Source organism: Mesoplodon densirostris, chromosome 1 (genome assembly GCF_025265405.1).
Source record: "Mesoplodon densirostris isolate mMesDen1 chromosome 1, mMesDen1 primary haplotype, whole genome shotgun sequence".
Taxonomy (NCBI): Eukaryota; Metazoa; Chordata; class Mammalia; order Artiodactyla; family Ziphiidae; genus Mesoplodon; species Mesoplodon densirostris.
Window position 1 is genome coordinate 16,063,768 of NC_082661.1, and position 13,985 is coordinate 16,077,752.

General features: G+C 36.9%; 1 protein-coding gene across 1 annotated transcript in view; it reads right to left on the reverse strand.

The window, feature by feature from the left end:
- ATRNL1 (attractin like 1) overlaps window positions 1-13,985 on the reverse strand; it is a 730,282-nt gene that overhangs the window by 680,202 nt on the left and 36,095 nt on the right. Inside the window, exons 4-5 of the mRNA XM_060100355.1 lie at window positions 12,751-12,879; window positions 11,179-11,387 (exon numbers count right to left, since the gene is read on the reverse strand). Of these exons, the coding sequence (XP_059956338.1) occupies window positions 11,179-11,387; window positions 12,751-12,879 (338 nt within the window). The remainder of the gene's footprint in view (window positions 1-11,178; window positions 11,388-12,750; window positions 12,880-13,985) is intronic.

Consider the following 13,985-nt stretch of genomic DNA (forward strand, 5'->3'; position numbering starts at 1 on the left):
AATCATAGTAGGGGACTTTAACACCCCACTTTCACCAATGGACAGGTCATCCAAAATGAAAATAAATAAGGAAACACAAGCTTTAAATGATACATTAAACAAGATGGACTTAATTGATATTTATAGGACATTCCATCCAAAAACAACAGAATACACATTTTTCTCAAGTGCTCATGGAACATTCTCCAGGATAGATCATATCTTGGGTCACAAATCAAGCCTTGGTAAATTTAAGAAAATTGAAATTGTATCAAGTATCTTTTCCGACCACAATGCTATGAGACTAGATATCAATTACAGGAAAAGAGCTGTAAAACTTACAAACACATGGAGGCTAAACAATACACTACTTAATAACGAAGTGATCACTGAAGAAATCAAAGAGGAAATTAAAAAATACCTAGAAACAAATGACAATGGAGACACGATGACCCAAAACCTATGGGATGCAGCAAAAGCAGTTCTAAGAGAGAAGTTTATGGCAATACAATCCCACCTTAAGAAACAGGAAATATCTCGAATAAACAACCTAACCTTGCACCTAAAGCAATTAGAGAAAGAAGAACAAAAACATCCCAAAGTTAGCAGAAGGAAAGAAATCATAAAAATCAGATCAGAAATAAATGAAAAAGAAATGAAGAAAACGATAGCAAAGATCAATAAAACTAAAAGCTGGTTCTTTGAGAAGATAAACAAAATTGATAAACCATTAGCCAGACTCATCAAGAAAAAAAGGGAGAAGACTCAAATCAATAGAATTAGAAATGAAAAAGGAGAAGTAACAACTGACACTGCAGAAATACAAAAGATCATGAGAGATTACTATAAGCAACTCTATGCCAATAAAATGGACAACCTGGAAGAAATGGACAAATTCTTAGAAATGCACAACCTGCCAAGACTGAATCAGGAAGAAATAGAAAATATGAACAGACCAATCACAAGCACTGAAATTGAAACTGTGATAAAAAATCTTCCAACAAACAAAAGCCCAGGACCAGATGGCTTCACAGGCGAATTCTATCAAGCATTTAGAGAAGAGCTAACACCTATCCTTCTCAAACTCTTCCAAAATATAGCAGAGGGAGGAACACTCCCAAACTCATTCTACGAGGCCACCATCACCTTGATACCAAAACCAGACAAGGATGTCACAAAGAAAGAAAACTAAAGGCCAATATCACTGATGAACATAGATGCAAAAATCCTCAACAAAATACTAGCAAACAGAATCCAACAGCACATTAAAAGGATCATACACCATGATCAAGTGGGGTTTATCCCAGGAATGCAAGGATTCTTCAATATACGCAAATCAATCAATGTGATACACCATATTAACAAACTGAAGGAGAAAAACCATATGATCATCTCAATAGATGCAGAGAAAGCTTTTGACAAAATTCAACACCCATTTATGATAAAAACCCTGCAGAAAGTAGGCATAGAGGGAACTTTCCTCAACATAATAAAGGCCATATATGACAAACCCACAGCCAGCATCGTCCTCAATGGTGAAAAACTGAAACCATTTCCACTAAGATCAGGAACAAGACAAGGTTGCCCACTCTCACCACTCTTATTCAACCTAGTTTTGGAAGTTTTAGCCACAGCAATCAGAGAAGAAAAGGAAATAAAAGGAATCCAAATGGGAAAAGAAGAAGTAAAGCTGTCACTGTTTGCAGATGACATGATACTATACATAGAGAATCCTAAAGATGTTACCAGAAAACTACTAGAGCTAATCAATGAATTTGGTAAAGTTGCAGGATACAAAATTAATGCACAGAAATCTCTGGCATTCCTATATACTAATGATGAAAAATCTGAAAGGGAAATCAAGGAAACACTCCCATTTACCACTGCAACAAAAAGAATAAAATATCTAGGAATAAACCTACCTAAGGAGACAAAAGACCTGTATGCAGAAAATTATAAGACACTGATGAAAGAAATTAAAGATGATACAAATAGATGGAGAGATGTACCATGTTCTTGGATTGGAAGAATCAACATTGTGAAAATGACTCTACTACCCAAAGCAATCTACAGATTCAATGCAATACCTATCAAACTACCAATGGCATTTTTCACAGAACTAGAACAAAAAATTTCACAATTTGTATGGAAACACAAAAGACCCTGAATAGCCAAAGCAATCTTGAGAACGAAAAACGGAGCTGGAGGAATCAGGCTCCCTGACTTCAGACTATACTACAAAGCTACAGTAATCAAGACAGTATGGTACTGGCACAAAAACAGAAAGATAGATCAATGGAACAGGATAGAAAGCCCAGAGATAAACCCACGGACATATGGTCACCTTATCTTTGATAAAGGAGGCAGGAATGTACAGTGGAGAAAGGACAGTCTCTTCAATAAGTGGTGCTGGGAAAACTGGACAGGGACATGTAAAAGTATGAGATTAGATCACTCCCTAACACCATACACAAAAATAAGCTCAAAATGGATTAAAGACCTAAATGTAAGGCCAGACACTATCAAACTCCTAGAGGAAAACATAGGCAGAACACTCTATGACATACATCACAGCAAGATCCTTTTTGACCCACCTCCTAGAGAAATGGAAATAAAGACAAAAATAAACACATGGGACCTAATGAAACTTCAAAGCTTTTGCACAGCAAAGGAAACCATAAACAAGACCAAAAGACAACCCTCAGAATGGGAGAAAATATTTGCAAATGAAGCAACTGACAAAGGATTAATCTCCAAAATTTATAAGCAGCTCATGCAGCTCAATAGCAAAAAAACAAACAACCCAATCCAAAAATGGGCAGAAGACCTAAATAGACATTTCTCCACAGAAGATATACAGACAGCCAACAAACACATGAAAGGATGCTCAACATCTTTACTCATTAGAGAAATGCAAATCAAAACTACAATGAGATATCATCTCACACCAGTCAGAATGGCCATCATCAAAAAATCTAGAAACAATAAATGCTGGAGAGGGTGTGGAAAAAGGGAACACTCTTGCACTGCTGGTGGGAATGTGAATTGGTACAGCCACTATGGAGAACGGTATGGAGGTTCCTTAAAAAACTACAAATAGAACTACCATAGGACCCAGCAATCCCACTACTGGGCATATACCCTGAGAAAACCATAATTCAAAAAGAGACATGTACCAAAATGTTCATAGCAGCCCTATTTACAATAGCCCGGAGATGGAAACAACCTAAGTGTCCATCATCGGATGAATGGATAAAGAAGATGTGGCACATATATACAATGGAATATTACTCAGCCATAAAAAGAAATGAAATTGAGCTATTTGTGATGAGGTGGATGGACCTAGAGTCTGTCATACAGAGTGAAGTAAGTCAGAAAGAGAAAGACAAATACTGTATGCTGACACATATATATGGAATTTAAGAAAAAAATGTCATCAAGAACATAGGGGTAAGACAGGAATAAAGACACAGACCTACTAGAGCATGGACTTGAGGATATGGGGAGGGGGAAGGGTAAGCTGTGACAAAGTGAAAGAGCGGCATGGACATATATACACTACCAAACGTAAGGTAGATAGCTAGTGGGAAGCAGCCGCATAGCACAGGGAGATCAGCTCGGTTCTTTGTGACCGCCTGGAGGGGTGGGATAGGGAGGGTGGGAGGGAGACGCAAAAGGGAGGGGCTATGGGAACATATGTGTATGTATAACTGATTAAATTTGTAAAATAAAAAAAAAAAAATCTCAAAAAAAAAAAAAAAATTATAACTCCCGGGGCTTCCCTGGTGGCGCAGTGGTTGAGAGTCCGCCTGCCGATGCAGGGGACACGGGTTCATGCCCCCGTCTGGGAAGATCCCACATGCCGCGGAGTGGCTGGGTCCGTGAGCCATGGCCGCTGAGCCTGCGCGTCTGGAGCCTGTACTCCGCAACGGGAGAGGCCACAACAGTGAGAGGCCCGCGTACCGCAAAAAAAATAGTAATAATAAATAAATAAATAAATAAAATTATAACTCCCATCCCTAGATCTATCTATCCCTCCTTCTCAGCTCCACCTTATTTTTCCATTACACTTATCCCTTTCTAAAATATTATATGTATAATATATATGTTATGTTGATTATCTATGGTCTGTCTCTCTTAGCTTGAATGTAAGATCCACAGGATCTTTACTTTCTTTGTTCTGTGATGTATTCAAAGGTCCTAGAATAGTACCTAGCACTTGGAAGAAGCTCTAAAATTTTTGTTTCATAAAATGAACAAAAATAAATGAATGAATTAGTACATAAAGCTTGTTATATATACATCCTCAATACTATTTTTATTTTTAAACAACTTTTCAAGTAGCTGAGGAATAAAAACTTATTTTATTGGCTCTTGCAAAAAGTTGGATTTGCTGTTTTTGCTGGGTGGGGAAAATGAACAAAAAAAGAAGAATTTAATCTAGCACATTATCTGTTGCTTGTCTCTCCACAAAGTTAAATAGAGAGATCACGTTCATTATTATTAAATTTCTAAAGGGAAACGTAAGCTATGCTGTGGATTTCTTTAAAGCAACCTATAGTCTCGTGTACTTATACACACTATCCTAAAGTAACTAATTCTGTCCTAATATGTTATGTGACTAACCCAGAAAAAAAATAATGTATGATAAAATATTCATGGATCTGAGCTAAAAGATTTTATATTTTTCTAAAACAAACAAAATCATCAAGTTTTTACAACTTGAATAATGCCATGGAATCTAAGTGTGTGCTCTGGTAGTCAATACTGCCACCCAATGGCAAATGCTAAAATCTAAAACCAAAGGACTGAAAGAAAATAACTGACCAGATGCTCAAATTCAAATGTTTCCCTCAATATTTAAAATTATGCTTTACATATCAAGTAAATTGCATAAGTTATTGGAGTACTAGTCTTCTAAAACATCTATACCTGAATGTCCACATATCACTAAACCAGCAACTAATACAATTCTAATTCATTCATTCAACAACAACAACAACAAAATTTGAGCACCTACTATACAACAGGCACTACAGAAGATGCTGTTGGCATAAAGGTGATCAAAACATAGTCGTTCTGGGCCTCCCTGGTGGCGCAAGTGGTTGAGAGTCCGCCTGCCGATGCAGGGGATACGGGTTCGTGCCCCGGTCTGGGAGGATCCCATATGCCGCGGAGCGGCTGGGCCCGTGAGCCATGGCCGCTGAGCCTGCGCGTCCGGAGCCTGCGCGTCCGGAGCCTGTGCTCCGCGACGGGGGAGGTCACAACAGTGAGAGGCCCGCATACCGCAAAAAAAAAAAAAAAAAAAAAAAAACATAGTCGTTCTTAACTTCATGGAGTTTGTATTCCAGTAGGAAAGATAATAAAGAATCACACAAACATAAATGTGATAAAAGCTATAAATTTAAAAGATAGGGTCCTAAGAAAGCACGTGGGGGGATGTGACCCAGTCTTAGAATGTTAAGGGGTGAGGGTGTTGTAGGGGGAAGTGCAGAAATAAGAAAGGCCTTGAAATATTTAGGGACAAAGAACATTCAAGGGGCCTCCCTGGTGGCGCAAGTGGTTGAGAGTCCGCCTGCCGATGCAGGGGATACGGGTTCGTGCCCCGGTCTGGGAGGATCCCATATGCCGCGGAGCGGCTGGGCCCGTGAGCCATGGCCGCTGAGCCTGCGCGTCCGGAGCCTGTGCTCCGCAACGGGGGAGGCCACAACAGTGAGAGGCCCGCATACCACAAAAAAAAAAAAAAAAAAAAAGAACATTCAAGGAACTGAGATAAATCCGAAGTGTAACTTTCAATAAAGAATCAGAAACACTATAAAAAACTATCAAATTACCTGATTTACATATTAAGATACTGTCTTTTAATCAATTATCTAAAGGCTGAAAACAACCAACTTCAATCCTTACATGAGAACAGTGTCTGAACCGCACTGAAAAGGAACACTAAGTATCTATAAACAATATCCTGGGGCTTCCCTGGTGGCACAGTGGTTGAGAGTCCGCCTGCCGATGCAGGGGACACGGGTTCATGCCCCGGTCCAGGAAAATCCCACATGCTGCGGAGCAGCTGGGCCCGTGAGCCATGGCCGCTGAGCCTGCGCGTCCAGAGCCCGTGCTCCGCAGTGGGAGAGGCCACAACAGTGAGAGGCCCGTGTATTGCAAAAAAAAAAAAAAAAAAAGAATATCCTGAAGACATGTAAAAGGACTGAACGATAGGATTGAACAGGGCATTCTGGAATAGGAAAGGACTGGGGACAAATTTTAAATGACTAAGCAACGGTCTTGTATATAAAACCTGGTAACCTGTTTTTCATCTCTATAAAACAGGTGGAAAATGTTTTGTTGTAATAGATTAAGAAAAGAATTGTACCCTGAAGGCTGCTCGTTTATCTTTTCAACCTGTCTACTCCTACCATCTATTCCACATTGCAAAGTTTTTCTGAGTAGGCATGAGAGAGCTATTCAGCCCATTCCTTGTCAATTATGGCAACAATCTACACTTCAAAATACTTTATTTGGATTTTTTAATTTATTTAGAAGATTCCAATCATTTGAACCCCCTTCCTAGTTTGGGAAAATCTCTCACTGTGTGAATTTTGCTCAGAAACAGAATCCTTTCCCACTACACAATTCAGAAAAGTTAAATTCTCTACTTCTATATCTCAAGGCAGCAATTGAGAAAAGTTAAATTCTCTATTTCTATATCTCAAGGCAGCCAAGCAAGGTATGGATAAGACCTAAGTTTAGCCAAGTAGATTTTACTAAGCAGGCCTTCAAATCTTCAAAAGTGATACAAAGATGTGGGGAGAATTTAGAATTTTTTCTACCCAAGCCTGTAGCATACAGTATCCACAATAAAGACACCAGAGGTGGTACCCCAGGGTCCAGTGGCAGTAACAGGAATATCCTGTGGCTTCATCTTTGCTGGGAACCAACCCACCTAGCCTTCTGTTACACCTACCCCTTTCTAACCAAGGTTTTTCCAGCCTTCCCATCTCCTTTGTGAGCTACCCAATATCCTTTTGTATTAGTCAGATTACAGGTTTAGAGAACAAAAAATAAGTTGCTTAAAAAAACTAAAAGTTAATTCCTCTCTCATAAAACATTCCAGAGGCAAATGGGCAAGTGCTACTGCTTACTACAGTTACTGCCATTTACCAGCCATTGGAAAAGATCTCAACGATGCAAAATTCCCACACAGCACTTCCACTCATATCCTACTTACCTAAACTTAGCACAATAACCATACTAGATGCAAGGAAGGCAGAAAAATGTGGTATGTAGCTGAAGACCATGTGCTGAGCTAAAAACTCAGTCAATTCTATCACTAAAAAGAAGGGAAGAATGAATGCTGGGAGATAGTGGTCCCTGAAATACTTTCCAATAACTGCCTTTTCTGCTCAGATAAGCCAGTACTGTTTCTGTTGCTTACAATCAAATCAAAGGCTTATAGTGGTTCTGATTTTTTTAAGTTATGTAAGAGAGAAACCTGGAGCCACTGTGATTAGGGAGTTGACAGGGGTTGGGGGGTGGGAACACACTGTATCTGAGAGTCTGCTTTGAAAATTAATGTTCTACTGTATTATTTACATATGAACATAAATCCAATTTATTATATCTTGATTTTCATGCCTTTTAAAAATTCCTCAGGACTTCCCTGGTGGTCCAGTAGTTGAGAATTCATGCTTCCACTGGAGGGGGCACAGGTTCAATCCCTGATAGGGGAAGTAGGATCCTGCGTGCCACGTGGTGTGGCCAAAAAAAAAAAAAAATCCTCATCTATCCCAATGTTTGGAAGCCATCTTAAAAGAATAAATGCTCTTCAAATCTGTCTTTTTCCCTCCTGTGACTTATTAAGTCTTAAGTTTTATTAAGTGAAAGATGTCACAGAAGCAGATGAATCCACACAGGTCTCTACCCTTTAAGTAATCTATTTGACATGTATATATCATTGTCTTTGAAAACTATACATTATAACAAAATTAAACATTATACAAAATTAAACATTATTAAACAAAATTAAACACTATACAATAAACTTGTATGCTTTTCAAAATGTTGCACTAGCATTTTCCATATTCTTTACTATTTACTATATTCTTTACTATTTCAGGTTGTTACAAGTGCTTTCCACAGAAAAAGGGGGACAGTTGACTTTAATGGTGCCATCTAGTCTTAAAATATACTCCTACTGCCTAAAACAGTAAAAAGGTGAAAGCAGATGGTTAAGGAAGAAAGACTTAGATGAGAAAGCTAAGGGGGAAAAAAGTATAGTAATGGCTAAGCAAAACTCTTAGGAGATGCTACATAGAAAAACTAAATTTGGAAAACAAGGAGATGTGAAGCCTAGGTGGGACAAGCACTAGAGAAATGTGAGGAAGGGATTCAAGACTTAACAAAAATCTAGGCTTTTCCTCTGGATTCTCTTAATAAAATCTCAGTTTCTAAAAAACAACATTTATTTTCTTTTTATATACTAGCACAGAACCAAACAGAGTAAGTAAAATTAACCAACATAAATGGATAAAATATAATGAAGATAGCAACAATCTGTTATTCTTAACCCAAAGAATCCAGTTCCAAATAACACATTACAAAAAAACTGCCAGACTCTGAATCTCATAAAGATTGCCTCCTCAGCTCTCATTTCAAATATCTCCAGATCTTTGATCATTCCTCAGATGCCCTAGAAACAAATCTCTCTCTCCGTTTCCCCTCAATGGTTTCTTCTCCCATTCCATATATCTAAAATTAAAACCCAGTGATATAGTCAACAATCCCACCTACTTTAAGCTATGCTTCCTTAGATATAGAATCAGGAGTCAGTTTGGAGGCTCAAAGAAACCAATCTGCACATCATCTGTCTTGAAACACGCACAATATCCATTTCACCAAACACTACCCATAAAACATTCATATCAATTCAGAGATGAATTATTTAGTTACAAAGAATTAATAGTGGTATAAAAATGTATCTGATTTCTATATATTTTATAATAAAGCACTTTAACATTATTCTAATTTTTTAAAATATATGTGTACATGCATATATGTGTATGTGTTAATATATATATATATATATAAACTTATTCATATTATCACTTTGCTTTAAAAGTAAACAAACCCAGCATTTGCTTCCCCATTTTCATTTGCTTATAGACATTTAAGAGCCAGGAATTTTTATGATTTCAGGCACTCCTGACAAGAATAATAAAATGTGAAATGCTGATAAACAAAAGCCAGAGAAACAAAAGATAATATTTTCAACCAGATACATATTACAAAACCTCCAGAAAATAAAGCATTTAAAGAACTACTAGAAGGAAGTAAAGAGCAAAAAAGGACAGAGCTGTTCATAGAGAATATTATACAAATATATCCCTCTTTTGCTTTCAAGACTGTTAAAATGAGATGGGGACTAATAGCAGATGAAGACCAGTCAGAAAAACACCAAGCATATAAGCTATACTTCTATTTCTCAGGCCTTAATTTAAATATATTCTTGGTGTACTATCTCTCCATAGAAAAGGACGTTATTTTAGTTTCAAGACTGAAACGGAAAAAAAAAGATACCTCAAGGCACTTTTTAAGGGAAGAAAGGTCATGATTTATTAAAATAGCCACTCAACAAAATATATGCCTTATATGTATAATTAAAAACACTGAGAAGGGCTTCCCTGGTGGCGCAGTGGTTGAGAGTCCGCCTGCCGGTACAAGGGACACGGGTTCGTGCCCCGGTCTGGGAGGATCCCACATGCCACGGAGCGGCTGGGCCCGTGGGCCCGTGGGCCATGGCCGCTGAGCCTGCGCGTCCGGAGCCTCTGCCCCGCGGCGGGAGGGGCCGCAGCGGTGGCAGACCCACGTGCCGCAAAAAAAAAAAAAACACTGAGAAATTTGTATCTGTCATAATCATAGTACGAAATCAAATTCAATTCAATAAGAAATCACTGGATTTTAGGATATGGGGAGGGGGAAGGGTAAGCTGTGACAAAGCGAAAGAGAGGCATGGACATATATACACTACCAAACGTAAGGTAGATAGCTAGTGGGAAGCAGCCGCATAGCACAGGGAGATCAGCTCGGTGCTTTGTGACCCCCTGGAGGGGTGGGATAGGGAGGGTGGGAGGAAAATTTAAGAAAAGAAAAAAAAAGAAAGAAATCACTGGTATTTCATATGGTTGGAGCAACTAATTTTTTAATGAAATAACATGGGTTTAAAATGGGCGTAATTTACAGAAAGCCTAAAATAATTCCTCTAAATAAGTACTCAGCACACTTAGTAACATTTTTTCAAACCTGTCTCAAGAATGTTGAATATGAAACCATTCTCTTTGGTTTTTACTTTTAGACAGCTCTGGTAGGAACTATTGCTACTACTGTTACACTGTTTTATAATAACACATGATCATGTAACTTTCGATTATGTATTTCTTGAGTCAAAGTTCCCCCATCAACAAGATTAATACATTGGCACAAAGTAAGCTCTCAATATGTAAATATAATCTGCACAAAGCAAGTTCTGGGTGGGTAAGTATATAGATAACTAGGACCTATCTATTCATTAAATTCCACAATGACAAGATTTATGATTTTATACCCAAATACTTAAGTTAAAACTCTTCAATGCAGTCTAAAATTAATCTTTAATAATATTTATAAAAATTGTTTAGAAATTCTTCCCCAATTCTTCTCATTGATTTTGCAATAAGCAGCTGTAAAACTTCTAAACTTTTAAAAATACTCTATGTTCTTTTAAAACATAGCCACAAGAGGTCAGTCTTTCCCAAGAAACAAGTTTAATATAGTCCAGTACCTTCCCAGATGAGCATCTATTTTTGCAATATACTATTTATATTACCCATTATAAATCAAATTTGAATGTACCACGTGTTAATTTCAGCCACGTCACCAAATCTTTGGGAACTCAACAAAAAATTAAAGAAGATCATAATGATCACACGTCTACAATTTAAAGAGTTTCATATATAACTTCACTTGATTCTCAAAATAGCACGTAGACAAAATCTTTACTGATTTTATTTGTGAAGAAGCAAGCTATTAAGAAGTTGACTGTTACTGAAATTCTAAAAATAAAACAAATACATGAGATTTGGGTGTGTAAACTACAGCAAAACAAATGAGTGTAGAATTTGTATTAATATATTAGATACATAAATCAATGTTTCAAAAGCCACTTACCTTGCCAACTATCATTGCAGACACACAGCTTTTCACCTGTTAGGTCACAGTAACCATGATCTGGACTGCCGCAATTGGCTTTACAGTAAGGAATGTCACAAGCTTCACCCTTCCAGTATTTATCACACTCACAATATACTCTACTTGGAACAGAGACACTAGTCGTACACTTCCCATGACCAGAGCAATTGTTAGGACAAGAATTGATTCTGTAAAATATAATTTATATATATTCAAATTCAAGACAACTGAAAAAGAACTTTGGCTGATATTCTGTTAACTTTATAGATTTTATGTTGTGTCTACGTGCCTCATTTAACGCAATTTTACAATGCGACTTCAATTCTTTACTCTGTACCTTTTAAACCCCAAAGCAATTCGGTTACACATATTTGCAATTGGCCTCAGTTCATTCAATGAGTTTACTCTGCTACCAAGACTACATACTCAACATCTGCAGGATCTATACAGTTCCAAGCACACTGTTTTGTAAAGACTTAAGTACTCAACTGCTTTGAATATATATTTCACAGAAAAAAATTAAATTCATGAATACCTGAAACAATATGAGAAGCCAAGATTTAAACTGGTTATATAATACTTAAACAGCATGCTATCAACTATACACTGTTATGGAAGTAAAAGGATATTTACCAAGTTTTATTTTAAAGCTCTCTAACTGATTATATTCTACTATATATTTATTCTCCCTTGTGTAAATTCTTGATATAAATAAATCCTATAATAAACTGCTGATTCAAGGATATTTAGAATATTTTATTCCTCGTGAAAAATTCTCTGGTATCATTCTCTACGTTCCTGAAGAAAACAACAACAAAAAAATGTATCAAGTTCCTCTGTGGCCATTCCTAATGAAACCAACTAAAAGTATCTCTGGCTAATTCACTTCACCCTTGGACTTCCAGATATAAAAATGTATACAGAGTCTACACAATAGATGCTCAATAAATACTATTTTTTAATTTTAGAGAAGACAGTGGTATATAGCCACTCACCTTATCTCCTAAGCCTCAATTTCCTCATGTGTAAAATGGGAAAAATACCCATTTGACAGAACTGATGAGAAGAGAATTAAAGAATATAATATATATAAAGCATCCAGTACAGTCTTTGGAACACAGAAGGACTATGAAAACTCAGCTCTCATTCACTCTCCAAATTAGGTATAAAATACCTTGGGGCACAGTAGGGCAGATGAGGGCTCCCTGCAATCCTACACATCTGTTATTACCAGTAAAGTTACACTAAGTTTGTATAATATGTTTACTTAATCGTTTTCCAAAAATTTTTAATTTTGTAATTAATTTTTAACCAAACTTAACTTGTTACCATAGTGTCCTGAGACTGAGAAACTACACTATACAAGCTTGGACAGTATTTTGGGATATTATTAAAATTTTATGTCACTTAGGAAGAGATGCTATATATTTTGGAATTTAACACACTAGCCTGCTCCTGGTATATAAGACATTTATAAAAACAAACAATAAACTCTTTAATGTCAAATTATAAGAATCGTTACAATATGAATTTTTTTGAAAAAATACTTACGAGTAAAAAATGTTGAAGCCAGTTAGATTATATGCAGCATCACTAAAAAAATGTAACAGTGCATAGCCAGACGTTGTAACAACTTCAGGCACAGTTTCATTTCCCCTTATTTCAGGGACTATCAAACCACTGTAAGAGAGCAAAATTGAACACTCTGTATATTAATGTACATATGACAGTTAATCACACAAAATTTACTCAAAATATTCTTGTCAGAATCACTAAGTATCTGTGTTAGAATGGGCAACTAGAAGAATAAATCTAAAATGAGTTCCTAGCCATTTCTCACCAATTAGCTCTGCTACTGCTGCCAACAGACTAACATCTACTCTCATGCCACCATACTCCTTTTTCTCTTCTCACCATTTGGACTGCTATGTCCCATCTCTCCCTTTTGTCCTGCCATCCATTCTGTCATAATACTATAGGGTGATCATTAACTTAAGTCATATGTAAACCTTCATTTAAAGCCACCTTGGAGAAGATTTAATATAGTTAAAATGTCCATACTACCCAAAGCAATCTACAGATTCAATGCAATCCTTACCAAAATACCCATGACATTTTTCACAGAACTAGAACAAATAATCCTAAAATTTGTATGGAACCACAAAAGACCCTGAATAGCCAAAGCAACCTTGAGAAAAAAGAACAAAGCCAGAGGTATCACCCTCCCTGACTTCAGACTATACTACAAAGCTACAGTAATCAAAACAGTAAGAGTACTAGCACAAAAACAGACACATAGATCAATGGAACAGAACAGAGGGATGAGAAATAAAGCCATGCACTTATGGTCAATTAATCTATGACAAAGGAGGCAAGAATATACAATGGAGAACAGCTAGACTCTTCAACAAATGGTGCTGAGAAAACTGGACAGCTCCATGTAAAACAATGAGATTAGAATATGCCTTCACACCATACACAAAAATAAACTCAAAATGGATTAAAGACCTAAATGTAAGACCACAAACCATACAACTCCTGGAAGAAAACATAGGCAGAACACTCTTTGACATAAGCTGTAGCATTATTTTTTTGGATCTTGTCTCCTCAAGCAAGGGAGACAAAAGCAAAACTAAACAAATTGGACCTAATCAAACTTAAAAGCTTTGGCACAGCAAAGGAAACGATCAACAAAATGAAAAGACAACCTTGCTGTATGGGAGGAGATATTTGCAAATGATATGTCTGATAAGGGGTTAATGTCCAAAATATATACAGAGCTCATA